Source organism: Ylistrum balloti, unplaced genomic scaffold, assembly GCF_031769215.1.
Source record: "Ylistrum balloti isolate Yb309-2 unplaced genomic scaffold, AGI_CSIRO_Ybal_v1 Utg371640, whole genome shotgun sequence".
Classification (NCBI taxonomy): domain Eukaryota; kingdom Metazoa; phylum Mollusca; class Bivalvia; order Pectinida; family Pectinidae; genus Ylistrum; species Ylistrum balloti.
The window spans coordinates 310,339-328,093 of record NW_026782834.1 but is presented as its reverse complement, the minus strand read 5'-3'; the positions used below and the strand labels follow the sequence as shown (position 1 = coordinate 328,093).

At 33.4% G+C, this 17,755-nt stretch overlaps 2 protein-coding genes across 2 annotated transcripts in view; one reads left to right on the top strand and one right to left on the bottom strand.

Moving 5' to 3' along the window:
- Positions 1-1,614: 1,614 nt before the first annotated feature.
- On the bottom strand, positions 1,615-9,611 carry LOC132563213 (uncharacterized). The gene is made up of 6 exons (XM_060227968.1): positions 9,339-9,611; positions 8,602-8,757; positions 8,198-8,306; positions 5,669-5,745; positions 3,768-3,868; positions 1,615-1,867 (listed from the first exon to the last, which is right to left on the bottom strand). Exons 1-6 carry the CDS (start codon positions 9,503-9,505, stop codon positions 1,731-1,733), a joined length of 747 nt encoding a protein of 248 aa, XP_060083951.1. The 5' UTR covers positions 9,506-9,611; the 3' UTR covers positions 1,615-1,730.
- A 1,477-nt stretch (positions 9,612-11,088) lies between these two features.
- LOC132563208 (uncharacterized) overlaps positions 11,089-17,755 on the top strand; it is a 92,550-nt gene continuing 85,883 nt past the window's right edge. The window contains exon 1 of the mRNA XM_060227960.1: positions 11,089-11,192. The gene's annotated coding sequence lies outside the window, so the exon portion shown is untranslated. The remainder of the gene's footprint in view (positions 11,193-17,755) is intronic.

Sequence of the window (17,755 nt, the reverse complement as noted above, 5' to 3'; positions counted from 1 at the left end):
CTACAAGTGATCAGTATATAGGGCCATGTGATGTCAGCATTTGTATTTTCTGACTGTGGAAGACCTACAAGTGTTAGTCAATAACAGTATTACATATGAACTTGACTTCTGTGAAGCTGACTGTTGTAGAGCTACAAGTGTTAGTCAATAACAGTATTACATATGACCTTGACTTCTGTGAAGGTGAATCTGGAAGACCTACAAGTGTTAGTCAATAACAGTATTACATATGACCTTGGCTTCTGTGTAGCTGACTGTTGTAGAGCTACAAGTGTTCGTCAATAACAGTATTACATATGACCTTGACTTCTGTGAAGGTGAATCTGAAAGACCTACAAGTGTTAGTCAATAACAGTATTACATATGACCTTGGCTTCTGTGTAGCTGACTATTGTAGAGGAACAAGTGTTAGTCAATAACAGTATTACATATGACCTTGGCTTCTGTGTAGCTGACTATTGTAGAGGAACAAGTGTTAGTCAATAACAGTATTACATATGACCTTGGCTTCTGTGTAGCTGACTATTGTAGAGGAACAAGTGTTAGTCAATAACAGTATTACATATGACCTTGACTTCTGTGTAGCTGACTGTTGTAGAGCTACAAGTGTTAGTCAATAACAGTATTACATATGACCTTGACCTCTGTTTAGCTGACTGTTGTAGAGCTACAAGTGTTAGTCAATAACAGTATTACATGTGACCTTGACCTCTGTGTAGCTGACTGTTGTAGAGCTACAAGTGTTAATCAATAACAGTGTTACATATGACCTTGACCTCTATGTAGCTGACTGTTGTAGACCTACAAGTGTTAGTCAATAACAGTATTACATATGACCTTGGCTTCTGTGTAGCTGACTGTTGTAGAGAAAATGTATCCTATGGTAACAAAGCTTCAAATGTCGGTCAATTAAATACCTATAGATAGGGTGATAAGTGAAAGGGTAAAGGTGGGACAAGGTAAGTGAATTAGCTTTGTACACTTACAGAACTGGAGTAAATGATGTTCTCGTTGGCTTAGCCATACTTATTATTTTATAAAGCTTAAAAAACTGAGTAGTTCTCACAAACAAGTGTAACACTTAAGTTTCACATTTTTGTACCCAATGTGAATTGTTAGGCTGTGCTACAAAGGTTAAAATAAGAATGGATTGAAGCATAGTTTCTATCAAATACACTGGCTTCAATTGTTGTCTCCTTTGCTAATTAGACAGAAGGGATATATTTAAATAATAGTGATCCACAGATCTATTGCAAAGTTCATGAAAGTATATCAACCTGATCTTTGGATGTTTGGTAAACAATAAAATTAACTGATTTGCTTTGTGATTGGTTTTCTAAAAATACTGATTTGCTTTTAATAGCTCAAGTGAAAGGAAACAAAGATTTAGAATCATAGAATTACTTGTATTTGAGTGCCATATAATGATACAGGTAAATTCAATCTTTACAAAATATTGAAAGATGGTGTTTGTAGCACACAAAAACAGCTTTGAAAGTATTTAAAATATTTCACAATACAAGCTACAATTTCAAATTGGTTCTGAAATTTTGAAATTTTGTAACTAGATTATAAACAATTAAATAGTAACAAGTTCAATAACTCTTCCATTCACTGGTATTAAACATATATGCATGTTCACAAATTGCACTTAATGGAACTGTAGGGTTATCCAGATGTATAGATGAACCAATGGAGAGGACAAACACATGTGACACTTAAGATCTTTTCTATGTTTGATCCTGTTCTCTGCGTATGAATTCCACATCCTTTAGAAATATTGCTTCCTGGGCTACCTTGTATTGTAGAGTTATCTCAACATTTTCCATTTTTGTTGACAGCTTGCGTTGATTTAAAACAGATGTACCTGTAATTAAAAGATGAACAAAATTATTGAAGAGTTGCTTCCCTTGCATCATTGATGAAACAATAACTAACCAAACAATCATCAAAAATTAAAAAAGAATTGGTTCATTCAAGTGCCTTTCTACAATTCAGGAATGTTGTGTGTTCCTCAATCAAGTGCACATAGAGAAAGCTGTTTTATCTTTATATATGACAACTGAAGAAACAACATCAATGTGTAGATACAAGAAGATAACACCATATATCCAGGCAAAGTTTACAAAATTTACTGTCTGTCATTAACTTGTTTTAGTCCAAATGAGAATTTGTATGCAGAGTAATAACAAAATCATTTGAAAAAAGATGGAAAGAAATACTCAGGCTGTTATATTTTTTGTTGAAGATCATTTGCATATACAATGTATTAGAGTAAAACAACTGTGTTTAGTAAATAACATGTTCACCAATGAGACAATCAGTATCATTATGTACATTTCTAAATAATACATTTTCTCAAATTAACAGCAAGTGGCTATGCTGCAAATTGATTGTATAGTGATTTTATTGTTCATTATAGATACTGCATTATAGTGAATTAGTCAACTACATATTTTATCAATGGAGGCAAAAACGCTCATTTATAGCCCCCATGTTTTGGTTCTGCCGCTCACTGTCAAGTAGGATAGCTTGTTTTGTTTTTTCCTGGTCTTTTAGTTTGCTGTTTTCTTCTCCACCATCTTTCTCAGGGCAGCCTACCCCTTCATCAAAGATGCCCAAGATCTTATTGCATTGATATTTTTTTCTTTACAAAATGGTTTTTAATGATTTTGGTCTTGACCTCTGCCCAAAAATGTTGATGTCCTGTATTTTATGTATTTAATACATAACACTTTTTCCAAAGATGCTCCAGGACAAATTTGGCAAAAAAGCTATTTGAAAGACAGTTTGGTTGAAATGATTTAAACCAACATTATCAAAGCATATATTAATCATGGCATTATATATCACTATCTTATCACTTCTTCCCACCAAAACACATTCAAATTAGGAGATTAATAGAACCTTTCGCCCCCATGGAAGTGAAAGAGATGGATCTCAACCCGGGGTAAATGATGATGAAGTTGACAACACAAGGCTTGTTGAGATCACCAAGAAGGGGGTGAATGATTATTATGCCCTGGGTTGGAAAGATCAGGGGCACATTGATTTTGTGCTGTCCATTTGTATGTCTGCTATCAACTTTAACCTAGCCTATAATTATTGTACTGTAAGAGGTAGGTTTTTTTTTACCATGTGACCTTGACCTATGACCTCCATTTGGAAAATTGAAGTGTTGGGCATAACTATTGCACCATAAGAGGTAGGATTTTTATATTTGACGTGTGTACCTTGTACCAAGAGACTGTTGAAGTAGTCCCATAAGTTTTAACCATGTGACCTTGACCATGACCTTTAACCTACATTAGAAAGTAAAAAAAAATCACTTACCACAATGGAGTCATCAGAGTTTCACAAATTGTGCATGCAATTTGCACATGCTTTACACATAGCTATTGTCCCACTTCAGAATTTTGTTACAACTGGCAACTGTTACCCTGCTGTTTTGTTGTCCCGATGCTTGGCATTTTTGACGTGATTTAATTGTTGATGTGATGTTATTGAATTGTTGACTCTGATACCATATCATTGTCCTAACAATCCTTCCTCCCCCCTCCCCTACTCCTCAACCCTATGGTAGGACAAGGCAATCTCACACTGGTAAAAAGTGTGGATTTACCTGTCTAGGGTTAGAGAAAGATAGAAATATTAGCAATGCTATGAAATAATCAACACATGTCTCTCTTGCTGTTTTCAATTTTTACTGAAATATACTTCCAACAATGATAACAATGTAACAATGGTGATAGGCAGGTCAAAATTACCTTCAATCAGGACAGGTGTCAATCTAAATTTCTCAAGGGTATAGGACTGTATTTCATGACATTCCTGACAACCAACAATGAGGCGACAAAGGTCTCTTTCACTGCAAACATGAGTGTGTTAACAAAAACAAAAACAGGCATTTGAAATATAGCATAACAGGACATGAAATTATAAAGAAAGCAAGGTTACAGTGTTGGATGAAATATAATGCACCGTAGTGACTGTAGTATACTATTTGTATTTTGTCAAGGATCACTTTTATTTTTGGGCATATCTATACACAAATAAATGATCTGGTTTATGATGCAATTCTTTTTTAAATGTTGATTTGATTTTTTTGATTCATCAACATAAAATTTTATTCCCAAATGGTCAAAAAAAGTACAACAGGAAATAGATACCCTTATAATCGCTAACCCAAATGTATAAAAAAAACTTAAATTGAACAAAACTCATCCTAAATTAACACAAAATGCTTCAATATTCAATGTGACACCCATGAAATTGTAATGTAGCCCTTAATGTAGTGTTCTGAAGCCTCTATTCATTTTACTGTTGTTTGTGTAATATTGAAATAAGAGAATGGAAATAATGGAAAGAATGTGCATAAAATTGATTTCCTTAATAATGTCAACTTTTATCTTGTATAGCATAGATTTTGATGCAGGTGTCCATGTCAGGTATATTCTTTTATGGTTGACTGAACATTACCATACAGAATTAGCAAAAGATAGACTGGAAGAAAGATATGATATCTTTCATAACATCCAAATATCTTTTTCAAAATAAAGGTGACCTTTGCAGAATATGGGTACCTTTAGTATGTATTACTTTTCAAACTAATGTAAGTCTCATTTATCTGAAAAAAATTAACGAGCATCATATTAGAGACATACATTCAAACAAAGAACAAAAAAAAGTCCTGTTATAATGAGGGAGGACCTTATTCGGCTATCTGAAGAATATGTAATCCAGACAAATTTGCTGGGAATGAAAGTGTCAGGATTATGAAGGGTTCACTGTACTATTACAGCACAGAATTTATCTATGAAACAAGGACAAAGTCATCAAGATCCCCCACTCATGTTCATTTGTAAAATATATACATTTAAAGTGAGCAACATGTAAAACTGGAAAAGTTTTCAGTTAATCAGGTCACAGCAGCCTCATCAAATAAGCACAGAATTTGCCGATAATCAAACTTGAACAAGGGGTTAAGGTAACAAGCCTACCTAGCAAGTCTCATCTTAATTCATTTGTTCCTTCAAAAGATAATGTGTGGAAAGCGTTCAGTTAGAGTGCCAAAAGATATTGGCCAATTCGGTCACAGCAGTCTCATAAAATATGCATAGAATTTGCAGATAATCGAACCTGAACAAGGAATTAAGGTAATAAGTCTACAGCAGTCTCATTAAATATGCGCAGAATTCACTGTTAAGCGAACTTGGGGAAGGGACTAGCGTAGAAAGCGTACCAATCATGTTTCTTCAAAATCCTACCAGTCCTTCAAAAGTTATCCTGGGGAAAGCAGCATCCAAGAGTTATTAAAGAAATCAGCCAATCGGGTCACATCAACCTCAATAAATATGTGCAGAATTTTGCTGTTAATCAATCTTGTGCAAAGAATTAAGGTAACAAATGTACCAACTAAGTTTCATCAAAATCTTATACGTCCTTGAAAAGATATGTGTAAAGCAGTATCCGAGAGTGATTAAAGAAAGTAGTCATTCAGGTCACAGCAGCCTCATTATATATATGCAGAATCTGTCATTAATATGCGGAAAGCAACACCCAGATGGACGGATGGTCGGAACCCTTTTGAATATCACCCACCAACTTGTTGGGTGGGGGATGATATTCTATACTTATTGTTCCTATATCAATATTTATCAGTACTTACTTCTTAGAGCTAATGAAGGTGACACAATCAAGCAGATGGGCACATAATTTAGCAAGGCCATGTTCTCCTTTCTTTTCCTGTAAGAGACAAATTTGATGTGATGATTGGACATCTTGATATGAGAAGTGTTCCTTTACTTTAACTGATATCTAATGGCCATACCTACTCAAGTTCAAACTAGAACACCGACACATTGGAAAATAACTTGCAAACTGTCTGATTATTAAACCTGAGCTGAACAGGAAGGTTACATTGATACACTGCATGTAATATGTCAGAACACAAATTTGATATATTCTATGGACATTACATGACAATTTGGATATTTATTTACTGACATTAAAACCCTTTTTGAGTTACTAAGTAACTAATTGTGTGTTGTGTGATGGAATAAGATCTACTTTATAATTCTAATTGTTTTTATATCCACAGGTTTTATTGAGCTTCAATGAATTCAATTAATTTTTCCACACATTGACCACACATTTGCTCGTTTAATTTTGATCACTTTGGTTTATAATGTCATAAAGTATTTACCAGCAAAAATATTTTAATATTTGACTGTGAACATTAATCCTATGACCTTGACTTTTGGTCAAGTGACTACTCATTGATCAACTTGCCTTCATAACAGGATAGGGAAATATCTATTAACCTATTGATCTTGAATGGGCACTTATTTAATTTAATTTTATTCAACTCCACTTCTTTATTATGTCATCAGAGAACATTTATCAGTGACACTGATGTTTATATATGATATAATCCCAGTTCTATTTACAGAAATAGTGACTTTGACCTCTTAACATGAAAAGCAATCCAAAGCAAGCACTTCCTGAGAAGAAGCTTGACCTTTAACCTCTGGACCAGTAAAGAAATTTCAAGCAAGCTCTTTCTTCACAGAAGTGCTGAATGAAGATAAAGTGTAACTGACCCACCATAAGTGGAGCTATTGTGCAGAAACAAAAAACAGACAGACGAACAACCTGATTACTATTGGGAAGCTGTATTTCTTTCGTACCTACCAGTTATTATTTCAAACTCTATTTCATATTACTGAAATGTGTAATTATTTCCAATAGTTTTACATCGGATTATTAGTTGATACAAGAACTATCTTGATAGAGATCCCACAGGGATCTTGGTGCTCACCATTGTTTGATCTTTATTTGTTCTTTTCTCTTCTTTCCTCTATTTTTGGTCTTAATTATGTGAAATTTGAAAATTCTTTCGAAGATAAAGGTTTTATAATCTTTAAAGCTCAAATCCATGACAATTGCCTGTTAGCTATTTTGTTTTTCTGATCAGTCCAAAAATCAAAGAGCACAACTAGGGACCAAACAGAAGCTACATACTGAGTTTGAAAAAGGTTCATTTTTACTTCTAAAAAAATAGTGAAAACAAATTTCCATAGTCCAGTTTCAAGATGGCCATCTGACAACCATTTTGTTTTTTACATCAATCCCCAAAATGATAGTAATGATAAATTATTACTTTCCAATCACCAATTAAGCCATTTCTTGTTGATTTTCATTTTTCTTTAATCAATCCCCAAATGGTTTATGAATTACTAGAGATTTAGGGAAACCTAGGTGAAATTTTAGAACGATATATCCAGTATTTCTCAAAATATAGCGAAAAACTAATGACTGTCATAAACCAGGATGCTGTCTCTCATCCTTTTTGTTTTCTGATCAGTCTAAAACTTTTGACTTTGTTCAATGCAAATCAAGATGACCCTACATATGATATTTGTGAATGATCAATCAAGTGCTTTTTCACTAATAGCAATAACAGAAATTGCTTAATGTTGGATAGATGACAGATGAAGGGTTATACCAAAAGCCTACCATCTGATACTGGTGAATTAAGAACTTATCACGGACACAGAGCGATTTAATCAGTCCACTATCAAATAATCGTGGGCTATGAAAAAATTACTGACATCAAAAGCAATTTAGGATCAACCAATCATTTTAAAATGTACATTTTTCAAATGTATACATAAGTATATTGCAAGCAGTGGTTCAAGGGCAATAATTTTCATATGATGCTGAGGTTGTTAATTCAAAGGCCAATGTCATCATCAGGAAAGTCTGTTATGATTGAAGCTAGTCTCTTTACAGTAGGTTGTGTAATTGAAGCTTTTCCCATATTTTTTAAAAACAAATTTTTTTCCATAGGTGTAGGGGTTTATGCCTTATGTAATGATAAAATTGAATATCCCCTTCATGTTCAGCCTCTTTAATAATGTCAATAATCAATGACCATGTGAAGGAAGCTAGCCTGTCTGAAGCGTGTCCTTTTAAATAAACTACCGTAGCTAAAACTTTCATGAGCTGTTTTGACACTGAATGGCAATTCAATATCTGGAAAAAGTTCTTTCAGGATTTAAGTAGGCAAAGTATGTTGCCATGATTAAGTACTATTTGCTTCTTATCAACTCTATATTTTTGTTACTTTCAGACTGGAAGGGTTCCTTGGTTGATCTGAAGCATAGACATTGATTCCAGTGACCTCATAATTTACCTGTCCTATGTAATGGTTTAGATCATCCACCATGACCACATCTGGCATTACAGATCGAGTGTGAATAGAGGCACAGTAATTCACTAACTCCTCCACGTTCTTGAGGTATCTGTAAGACAGAGAGTTTATGATCTGTATTTCAAAGCATATGAAGATGTATCCGTTGCTATAGACTGATATGATTTTCGAATAGCATTTGAAAATATTAGTGTTTTATGAGTTTATATTATGAAATTGAAATCATTTCAAGAACCAGAAATTAAGTTTCTGAATTTGCAAGTATAAATAGTGTTGAAGAAATCTGGTCCCTACCACTTCAATAAGAACTGAGAACTGTAGACTGCTAGCATTCAGACTATCATGAGCCCACATATCCAATATATTCACATATAACATGATCTTACTGGAAATGAACATTTTGGAGAATGTTTGCCTCCGGCTTTGGCATGCCATGGACAGCACTTGGAATTTTATCAAGGGGGTGAGGACAGATAAACACCACTGTGAAATCTTTGGCTCCACATGACACAGCACCCTGAAACAGCAGGCTTGTGATGTCGCTGTAGGGAAAATGAATTAGGTATCTTTCGTATTTGTAGATGAACACATAATTATGATATCTTATCTGATAGGTCAAAAGGTTTTTTGATTTTGCAAAACATTTGGTCAATTCTGTTAAGACTGTTACATAAAGGTCACATGTGTATGTGCGCTGCAGCAATAATTAGAACATTCATAAAGGATCTTTATTGTAAATTCTACATTTTGACAGTAATAACATCAGCAATTGGTGTGTTCAGATCAATGAATGATCTACAAGTTTCTTGTCAATATAATCCATTTGCTTCTGAATAAATAATTGCAGTGCACTGAACATCTGTAGAATGTCTGATCTACACGCTATCAGAATACAGTAAAATAAAAAAACTATCATTAGGATTGAACTATTGAGAAATAATATATGGAAGGTCTTCTGTCGACTTGCTTGGTTTCCTCTGGCGTTTCTGTTGCAAATAATCTTGATTATGAACTTGTTTCTAACAATAAGAGTTATTAATCTTAAATCTTTGTCAGTCAATAATGTCTTACTGAGAGGACAGTACCCGTCCAAAGGTATGAAACGCACTCCTGTGGAACTTACTCATTGCCTCGGCCAATGACGGCTAAATGTGGAGAATGGTTTCGCATTTTTTGTAGAATTTCATCTGAGCCTTTCAAGTTGCTTGACCAATCAACAGCATTAGCACCGTCTTTTGTGATCTGAAGCCATGAAGACGTCAGGGGGAACATGTGGCTGAGCATCTCCATTTAAATAGACATCGAGATACGAAATTTGAAAAGCGTCAGTTTTAATCCATTTCATTATTAATAAGACCAATGTTACTTTTTGTCGTGGATCTAAAATTGAGTTTGTCTGTCAGGAATATTCATGTTATTAATTTGTATTCTTCTGACGGGAGACCGCGAGTTTGTGTTTACCGCTACATTACCGGCCTCCAAAATTGGAGATTTCCTACAGTTGCTTATTTTTCGGAATTCATTGGGACTGCACAAACAAACGAAATAATAATTAAGTATTAAAGATTATTGTTGGTGGAGAACATGGCAAATTCTTTACTAGACCAAAACAACCAGAATATCGATATTTATTTTACCAAAGAACTTTTCTGTTAAGATAATTCCACGAAGTTTGGAATTCACACATATTCTGAACCAATTTTAGTATTAAACATAAATTATAATTATAATAATGCTTTATGGAAGTCATGACCATGATTTTGTCTGCATGTTCTTATGTATTGTTCACTACGGACTGTTATATATTTAATGTCCATCACGATCCGCTCACTGTGATCTTCACTTTCTATAAAGAAGGAAAATATCGACATGTTAACAGAATCTTAATTCAAAGACATGTTTCTGAGTAACTATAACAAAATCACAAACTTGAGAAAGATGTAGACGGAGGCCCCCGAAGAAAGTACAAAGGTAATAAACAAATATATAAATATATATAAATCATATTGAGAACTTGTAACTCACATCCTTCACAACCGTAAATTGTACTCTCGTTCACTTCTGTTGGAAAAGAATGCTCTTATCACCAAGAGAGAACGAACGCGTTCCTTCAGTTCAAATATGTTTATCCCTTCTTTCAGATCAGACTATATTTGCGTCACTGGTTATCCGGATTTTGGGAGTCTGTATTCAGTATCAAAACGTCGGATAGAGTTACGAAAACAACTGTGACGTAAAACCCAGTTATCTTACTGACCTTTTGTGTGACCTTGTTGTTAATCATACGATATGAAATTCAATGTCGTTTTTCGATTGTGTGAATGATGTCCCTTTCCTACTGATTATCCAGCTCTCCTTTCTGAACAGGGCATTATTTGAATACTTGTATATTAAGTCGATAAATAAATAGGTAATTATCTGATATTCTGCCTTTTTTCAATTTAGTGATAGAATTATGCAGATACTTCAATAAGAGGATACATTACAGATCAATGAAAGTTTCTTTTATCTCAAAACTCATCAAAGAGCAACATAACCGGATATATAATGTTTTACAATCTATTTTGGAATCCAATAACTATATCTGCATAGCCGTGGTCCACAAAAAAGATAGCTGCGTGATATATTGAAAGCTAGCAGACGACATCGAAGAAACATTCTGTTTCGTTTGAATAAGTATTTTGTAATTTGTAGTAACCGAATTTTCTACTTCCTCTTTCGTTCTGATTGGTTGATAATGACTTCATGTGGTAAAGTTTAGCTAATGACCTCATATTTATATATATGTCTTGATGAGTTTAAAATGGAAATCTAGGACTTTTTTGGGCTATGTATTTTACCATGTCTTGAATGTGTACTCAATGAACCCGTTTTTGACCTCAAGATTGGGCCGTTAGCCTAAAACAGCAGACGAATCACCTTCGAACTGCGGACAACCGATGTTGAAGTTTGTAGCAGACTGACACAGTTTCCATAGGTAATGTATATAGTTGTACTACGATATGCACGTTTTACACCGGTGTCCCCGATTTGTTATTAGATAAAACGTTACCTCCCCAGCTCACATGGTTACCTGCCATGTATTTATCTAACTCTCGCTGTACTACAGTTTTACCATGGGGGAGGAAACAGGTGTCTGTTTTTCATTAACAACCACCCTGTGTACCAAATAACAGAAGTGTGGGGGTTTGAATAAACACTTAACGGTAAAATTAAACGTTTAATATTGCAATCCAATTATACTTTCATGCATTAAGATTCCATAATATTTATTAAATCTTTTTTAATCTTACATAATTTGTCTTTATTTATTTCTACGTTTAGGTTAATTTGTATGTAACTGTACATTTATTGTACTTAGAGTTAAAATTTTAGAACATCATAATTTGTTTTGATGGTTTAAATATAAATATTTCAAAGAGTATAAAAAAAGTAACTTATGTATACATTTAAAAAAAAGAAATTCAGAGCTGTTCTGTTCAAATATCTTACTTTATACAAATACAACTTGTACTTTATACAGACCTATTATATATGTCTTCTGTATTGTTGATGAGAAAAATATTAGTCTGGCACAATTCATCATCAATATTTGGCAACATATTATTCAAAGTTTCATGCTTACTAAGTATAAAATGGTATCTATTGATAATATTAATGTTATAAAACTTACATAAATAGAAGACTTTTTCATTTTGCTTTATGTTCTACTTCATGATAACAAGGTAGATAATCTTTTCTGGTCATGAACATTAAATAATTATTTTTGAGCTGCTATTAGATAGTTAATTATAAGTCATTTAAGTACATAAATATTATCAAATGCTTCAGTTTTATACAATTGTTTGTGTGTTATTTTGCTTTGATTTTGATTGCAGCAAATTAGGAAGTAACACAAAAAATACAGTTTTGCCAACATGCAGTAGTCAAATAACTAAATAGGGGTAATTGATGAAGAAGATTTTTTTCAATGGTCATCAAGTCAAAAGCTGTCACATATTTATGTAATCAGACGATAACTCCTTTTTGTGTTTCCCTTAGCACAAACACTGTCATGAAAGCAGTGTATTTTGTGTCCTTTACTGTAGTGGTCATTTATAAAGGGTCATTTACTGTTCAACAGATGTTAAAATGTCCTTCTGTTTATGAAAATTAATTAGATTACATTGATTTCATTTATGCTGAATGGAAATTAGAATTGAATGCCGATGTTGGAGTATGTGTATGTTTTCTCTTACACCTGTCAGAAAGTTTGTTCAGGCTTGTCATTGGTATGGGATTTATTTGTCTGTCATAATCATTTATTAGACTGGAGATCTCCTCGCAATCTGCAACGGACCTTTTTCAATTTTGTTCTGCTTAATCATATGACACAAAGTATCGTTTTATTGAATGTCAGTTTGATTCCACTGTGTTTGGAAGAGCTACTACCTCTTTTTGTTCTCAACATGTAAATCATGCCCAAATACATCCTCTCATTCTTTTCAATTAATTTCTATCAAACTTGTCAGTAGGCTTAATTACTGTGACATGTTTTCCTTAACAACAATTTGAGTAATTTGTATTTGGAACTGAAGAGTTACTGCCCCTTGTTTGTTCTCCTCTCTTGGTTTTCATCTTATGATTCCTTTTAAACTTGGTTGACATGATCACTATGACATGCTAAGGTATGAAATTGTGTATTCTTGAATGGTGTTTTCATTCAGCACGTTTTGGAAAAGGTCAACCATTGTTTTTTTCAGCTTTTTGATTTGTCTACAGATCATCTCCTTCAATTTTCAACTGGTGTTATTCAGATGTGGAAGACTTTTTAATAATTACTAGATATGTTGCCTTCTCAATGGCATTTCAATTCGAAAATTATTGTTTCAATTCCATATTTGTATTAATTATGATACAATCAATTATTTACCTTTTACATGGGAAAGGCATTTATTTTTCTGTTCTCTTGTTTTAATCTGGTATCATCAATATCTTTTTTTATTATAAGCTTCATTAAAATAGAAACTATTAGCATATACTAAATATGTATAGTTTTGAAGACATATGGCTACAAAGATCCATTTTCATAAAGAATGAGTGTACACATGTGTAACAGATGTCATTATGTATTTCAATGCCTCTTGCAGGGCTCTGCTAGAATTCGAACCTAGCACCTCTGATTGAAATCATGCTGAACTTGTCATGCTAAAGAGATAATCTCTCCAGGGGAAAAATATATTGTATCTAGTCTTTAACACTGTAACACATGTACCATATTTATCCTTTCAAATACCTTTGGTATTTCATGAATTTTATTAGGGGCCAGAATGGAAGTGCTATTTTTGCTAGATGTGCACGCCCATATAAATACTAGTTTAATGAGGGGCCAGAATTGAAGAGCTTTTTTTGGTAGATGTGCACACCCATGTAATTCCTAGTTTATTGTAATTAGGGGCCAGAATGGAAGAGCTGTCTTTGGAAGAGGCACACTATTTGTTTGTGGTTGAAATACCTTGTATTTACAACAGTGGGAGAATGTAATTTGAATGGGATAGTTTGAAATCTTTGAATTAGATCACTTTGTGCATATCATAAGTGTTTTTCTTCAGTTTTCTTTTTCAATACATTTTTCATTTGAACATGTTAAGAATAGTTTTTCCTCTGCTTGATACCCGTTACATGTGTATTTTGATGGTTTGCTAGACTTTAGTAAGGTATACTTTATGAATTCTTTATAAGAATAACCCTGAAAAAAGAACTGATTCCCTTTGGGATCAAATTTAATGTTGATTGACTTTGACTTTTAGTAGAAACTTTAAAGGACCAGCTTAGAGTTGAAGCTTATGCCATTATATGTTACATACATATTGTTAAGTTCCAGTGTGTACAAGACCTGCAATCCTGACTTAGCTGTATAGGATGGTAGATCTTTGATACTAACCCTAACTGCTTATCTGCCATATGTATTTTGTCACAAGTTTGAACAGTTTCCTCCCAAGTGTTTCATGTATTTTGTATTCCATGTGTGTACAAAATGCATAATATCAATCTTTGGGCAGTAAATAATACAGCATGTATATACATCAAGATAAGTCATTGGCAAGCTGCTTCCATGTACATGAATAGATTAGAAACTTCTTTGGCAACTTTGCTAAGAATCACTGCTTCAATATGAAAAAAAATATTTCAGATTTAAACTGAACATTATGTGCTTGAAATTCATTATAGTTCAATGATATGGATTATTAAGATTTTCAGCAATCTACTTAATGTAGGCGTATGTATATTAGTTCAGTGCCATATAATAGTGCTGAGAAATTTTTGTTTTGCTATGTTTGTGAACTTGTATTGTCACCTAAAGGCAGGACCTTCTTGTTGTAGTTGGTAGCTACCTCACTTAACATGTAGTCACTCAAGTTAAACAGTCCCGAAGTAGGCCTCTAGTCTTCATATGAGGTTTTAAATCTAATGATCTACTAGTTATTGTATCCCCTGGTAGCAGGAAACAGTTAATTTGCATTTTTCCTAAAATTATTGGTCATGTTTGAGATATACAGTTATAGCAGTTTGGTTATGAAAATACATCCTTATATGTATATATCTTTATAACCTACATAACAATTACATTAATGGTAGAGAGATAAAAATTGTGTAAATCAAAAATTTCCTCTGATTTCTGACATGTGATTGACATAGTTACCAACTCAAAAAATCTAAAAATGCAATTTTAGCGCTAATTCCAACCTCACACTGCAACTTTATAGAAGAAAATTATTTCTGAACGCCTGTCTTAAAATCGACAACACTGTCATAGTAACAGACTGCTTACATTTCAGCAAATTTCAACTTAGAACACATTCGCAACATGACCACATGTAAACACTATGAAAAATTTCATTTCCTGTAAAGCTAGTTTTTGATGTAGACACAAATTTGAGACTGCCCAAATAGTGATCTTCAACACAATGCAAAAAAACATTCTTCAGAAAAATATGAAACCCCACATCGTCCACTTTAACACGACTAGACCAATATTAGCAAGGATTCATTTTCTAAGTTTTAAATTAAAACCTTTATAAAGAGGTAATCTAATGAATCATATTCACCTGTGGCCAAACTGAGAAACTGTGTTCTGCTGCCCCATTACTTTGAGAAAACATTGCATATTTTCCAAAAGTGCCAAATTATAACTTCAGTGGAAGGTGTAAATATTTTGTTAATTTCATGTATTGGCCATCTTCTAGGTATATACATTATTACGATTAGCAATTTATTTTCAGCATTTGTAATATGGCATGTTTGGAATTCACCATATCTGGCACATGATTTTTAAAAAAAAAAAATCTTTGATATATCTAATCTGATGAGATCATCAAGAATAGCCATGACTGAAAACATCAGGATGAATTTTACTGCCATTTTGGTACCAACATACAATAGTGGTGCAATCATCAACATAGATCCCAGGTGCTTTATAGTCTCTCCATCACACAGCTTGCTGCTAGTGGACAGGTGCTGTAGTCAGCTTGTCGAAAGTTCAATATCCAAAATTCAATATAAGCTCTTCAGTATTGGTGAGTCATCTGGACCTGGGAACTCATTGATTTGGTACTGTGTTTGGAGTAGTTCACTAGCATATTGGGTTTGCACAGGGCGATACAGCTTCCAAGTATTGATGGCCATGGTCAGTCATTTCAGCAACTTTCATTGGAGCTCAGAACTAAGAACAAAGTCTCTCTGTTATTGCTGGAGCAGGCTACTTTTTAATCGACTTGATTTGATGTTGTCCTGAAGCTTTAATTTGTTAATAATAAGAAAGCTAAGGAAAACAGCTCTGTACTCTCCTCTTAGAATGAGAGGGTTGTTTATTGATTTTTTTTTCTGTTTTGCAGAACATGTCATTATAAGGTTGTAAAACAAAGAAAGATTAGCTAAATTGTTGGTAAGTGAAAACATCACCTGTTAAAAGTTCTTTTTTTTCTTGTAGATTGATTCTATTATTATTTGTTTTCATTGTATTATAACAAAATCGGAAAATATGTCTGCTGAGTTTATCTGGAATGCAACTTTTAGGGTTTGTGTTTAAACCATCGCAAAAAGATCCCTGGCACTTTCAGGAATTCAGTTCTTAACATTTACAAAAGGACCCTTTTATCTCAAAGAAAGTCCCAATTTATGTAATACCCTTTGCAAACTCCTCCATTTGCAAACTCTGAACTTTGTTTAGAGGTCAGATATGAATATTGCAGAAGTGTCTGGTCTGTCCATCAATTTCACAACATGCTGCACATGTACTGTTAATATTGTCTGCCCTTTGAATGCAGTGTGAAAACAGTTTAGTGTTTCTATATCTACATGTGACTGTTATTCAATGCATGTATCTGAGAAAATTCCATGTTATGCATCAATACTTCTCATTTGAATCAATAAGGCTATATATCATTTTAAGCCAGTTAAGGCATAGAAATTTTCAGGTTTAGGAGATATATAAAGTTTGTGTTTGTTTTGTACAATCTGTGGAAGATGCTTCAGGAAAGGAGTTATATAACATGAACTTAATTAAAAAACATTTCAAATAGTTATATTAGCTTATATTTATCATTCTTGTTGGCCCTGATGGAAGCCTCCTGGAAATTTTACTGTGGAAGGAAATCAGTTTGCTCAGAAAACTCACATGGTTGGGCAGGTGACCTCATACTATTAATGACTGACAAAAAAAAAAAAAAAAATCAAACCTTGGATGAATAGGAGTTTACAGTAAAAGACATCATTTTACCTTATGGTGATTCAGTAGCGGGTATGTTTGCTTGAGGATATTTTCTGTAATTGATTTTACCAGATACCTGTTTTTTTCAGTAATAATAACAATAAAAAATATGATCAATGTGTTGTGCTTCAAGGAAAATATTTAAATCCATATTTGTATGAGTGGAGAAAATAAGTTTACCTATTGGTTGACAATATTTTGGTGGCCTATGAAAATTCACCAATTTACATTTGGTACCATCTCTATAAAGGAAATATTTTTACTAGAATAATGGAAAAATATTCAAATGTCTTCTAATGAAAGAAATAGATATACCAGTAATTGTTTTAATGAATGAAATACATATCTGGGAAAGTTTGCTGATGATGAATTTGTGCAGTTTAAGGTTGGCAACACATCATTTTGTATTGTGGCGTTGAACTATATGATATAGTAATTGTTTTATCTATATATGAAGTATAGCTTGGTACTGGCAAATTTTTCTCTTAAATCATCTTGTTCTGGACGTGAATTACAGCACATGTCAATGGGTACTGTAAGTATGGATTACAGCTAGAGTCAGACTGTCCATGAAGTCTGTTTCATTGTAGGTATACAGCAATGGGAAAGCTATTGATCTGCAGTTGGTATAGTGGTGTTACAAATACACACATGGTCTTATCAATCATTGGGTACTTTATCATTTTAAACAGTATGATAGCACACATTTCCCCATCAATACAATGTCAAAAAGGAATGAATCATAACAATACTACTTCTCTCACACTGAGGGCATGGCAAGGCACTTCTAG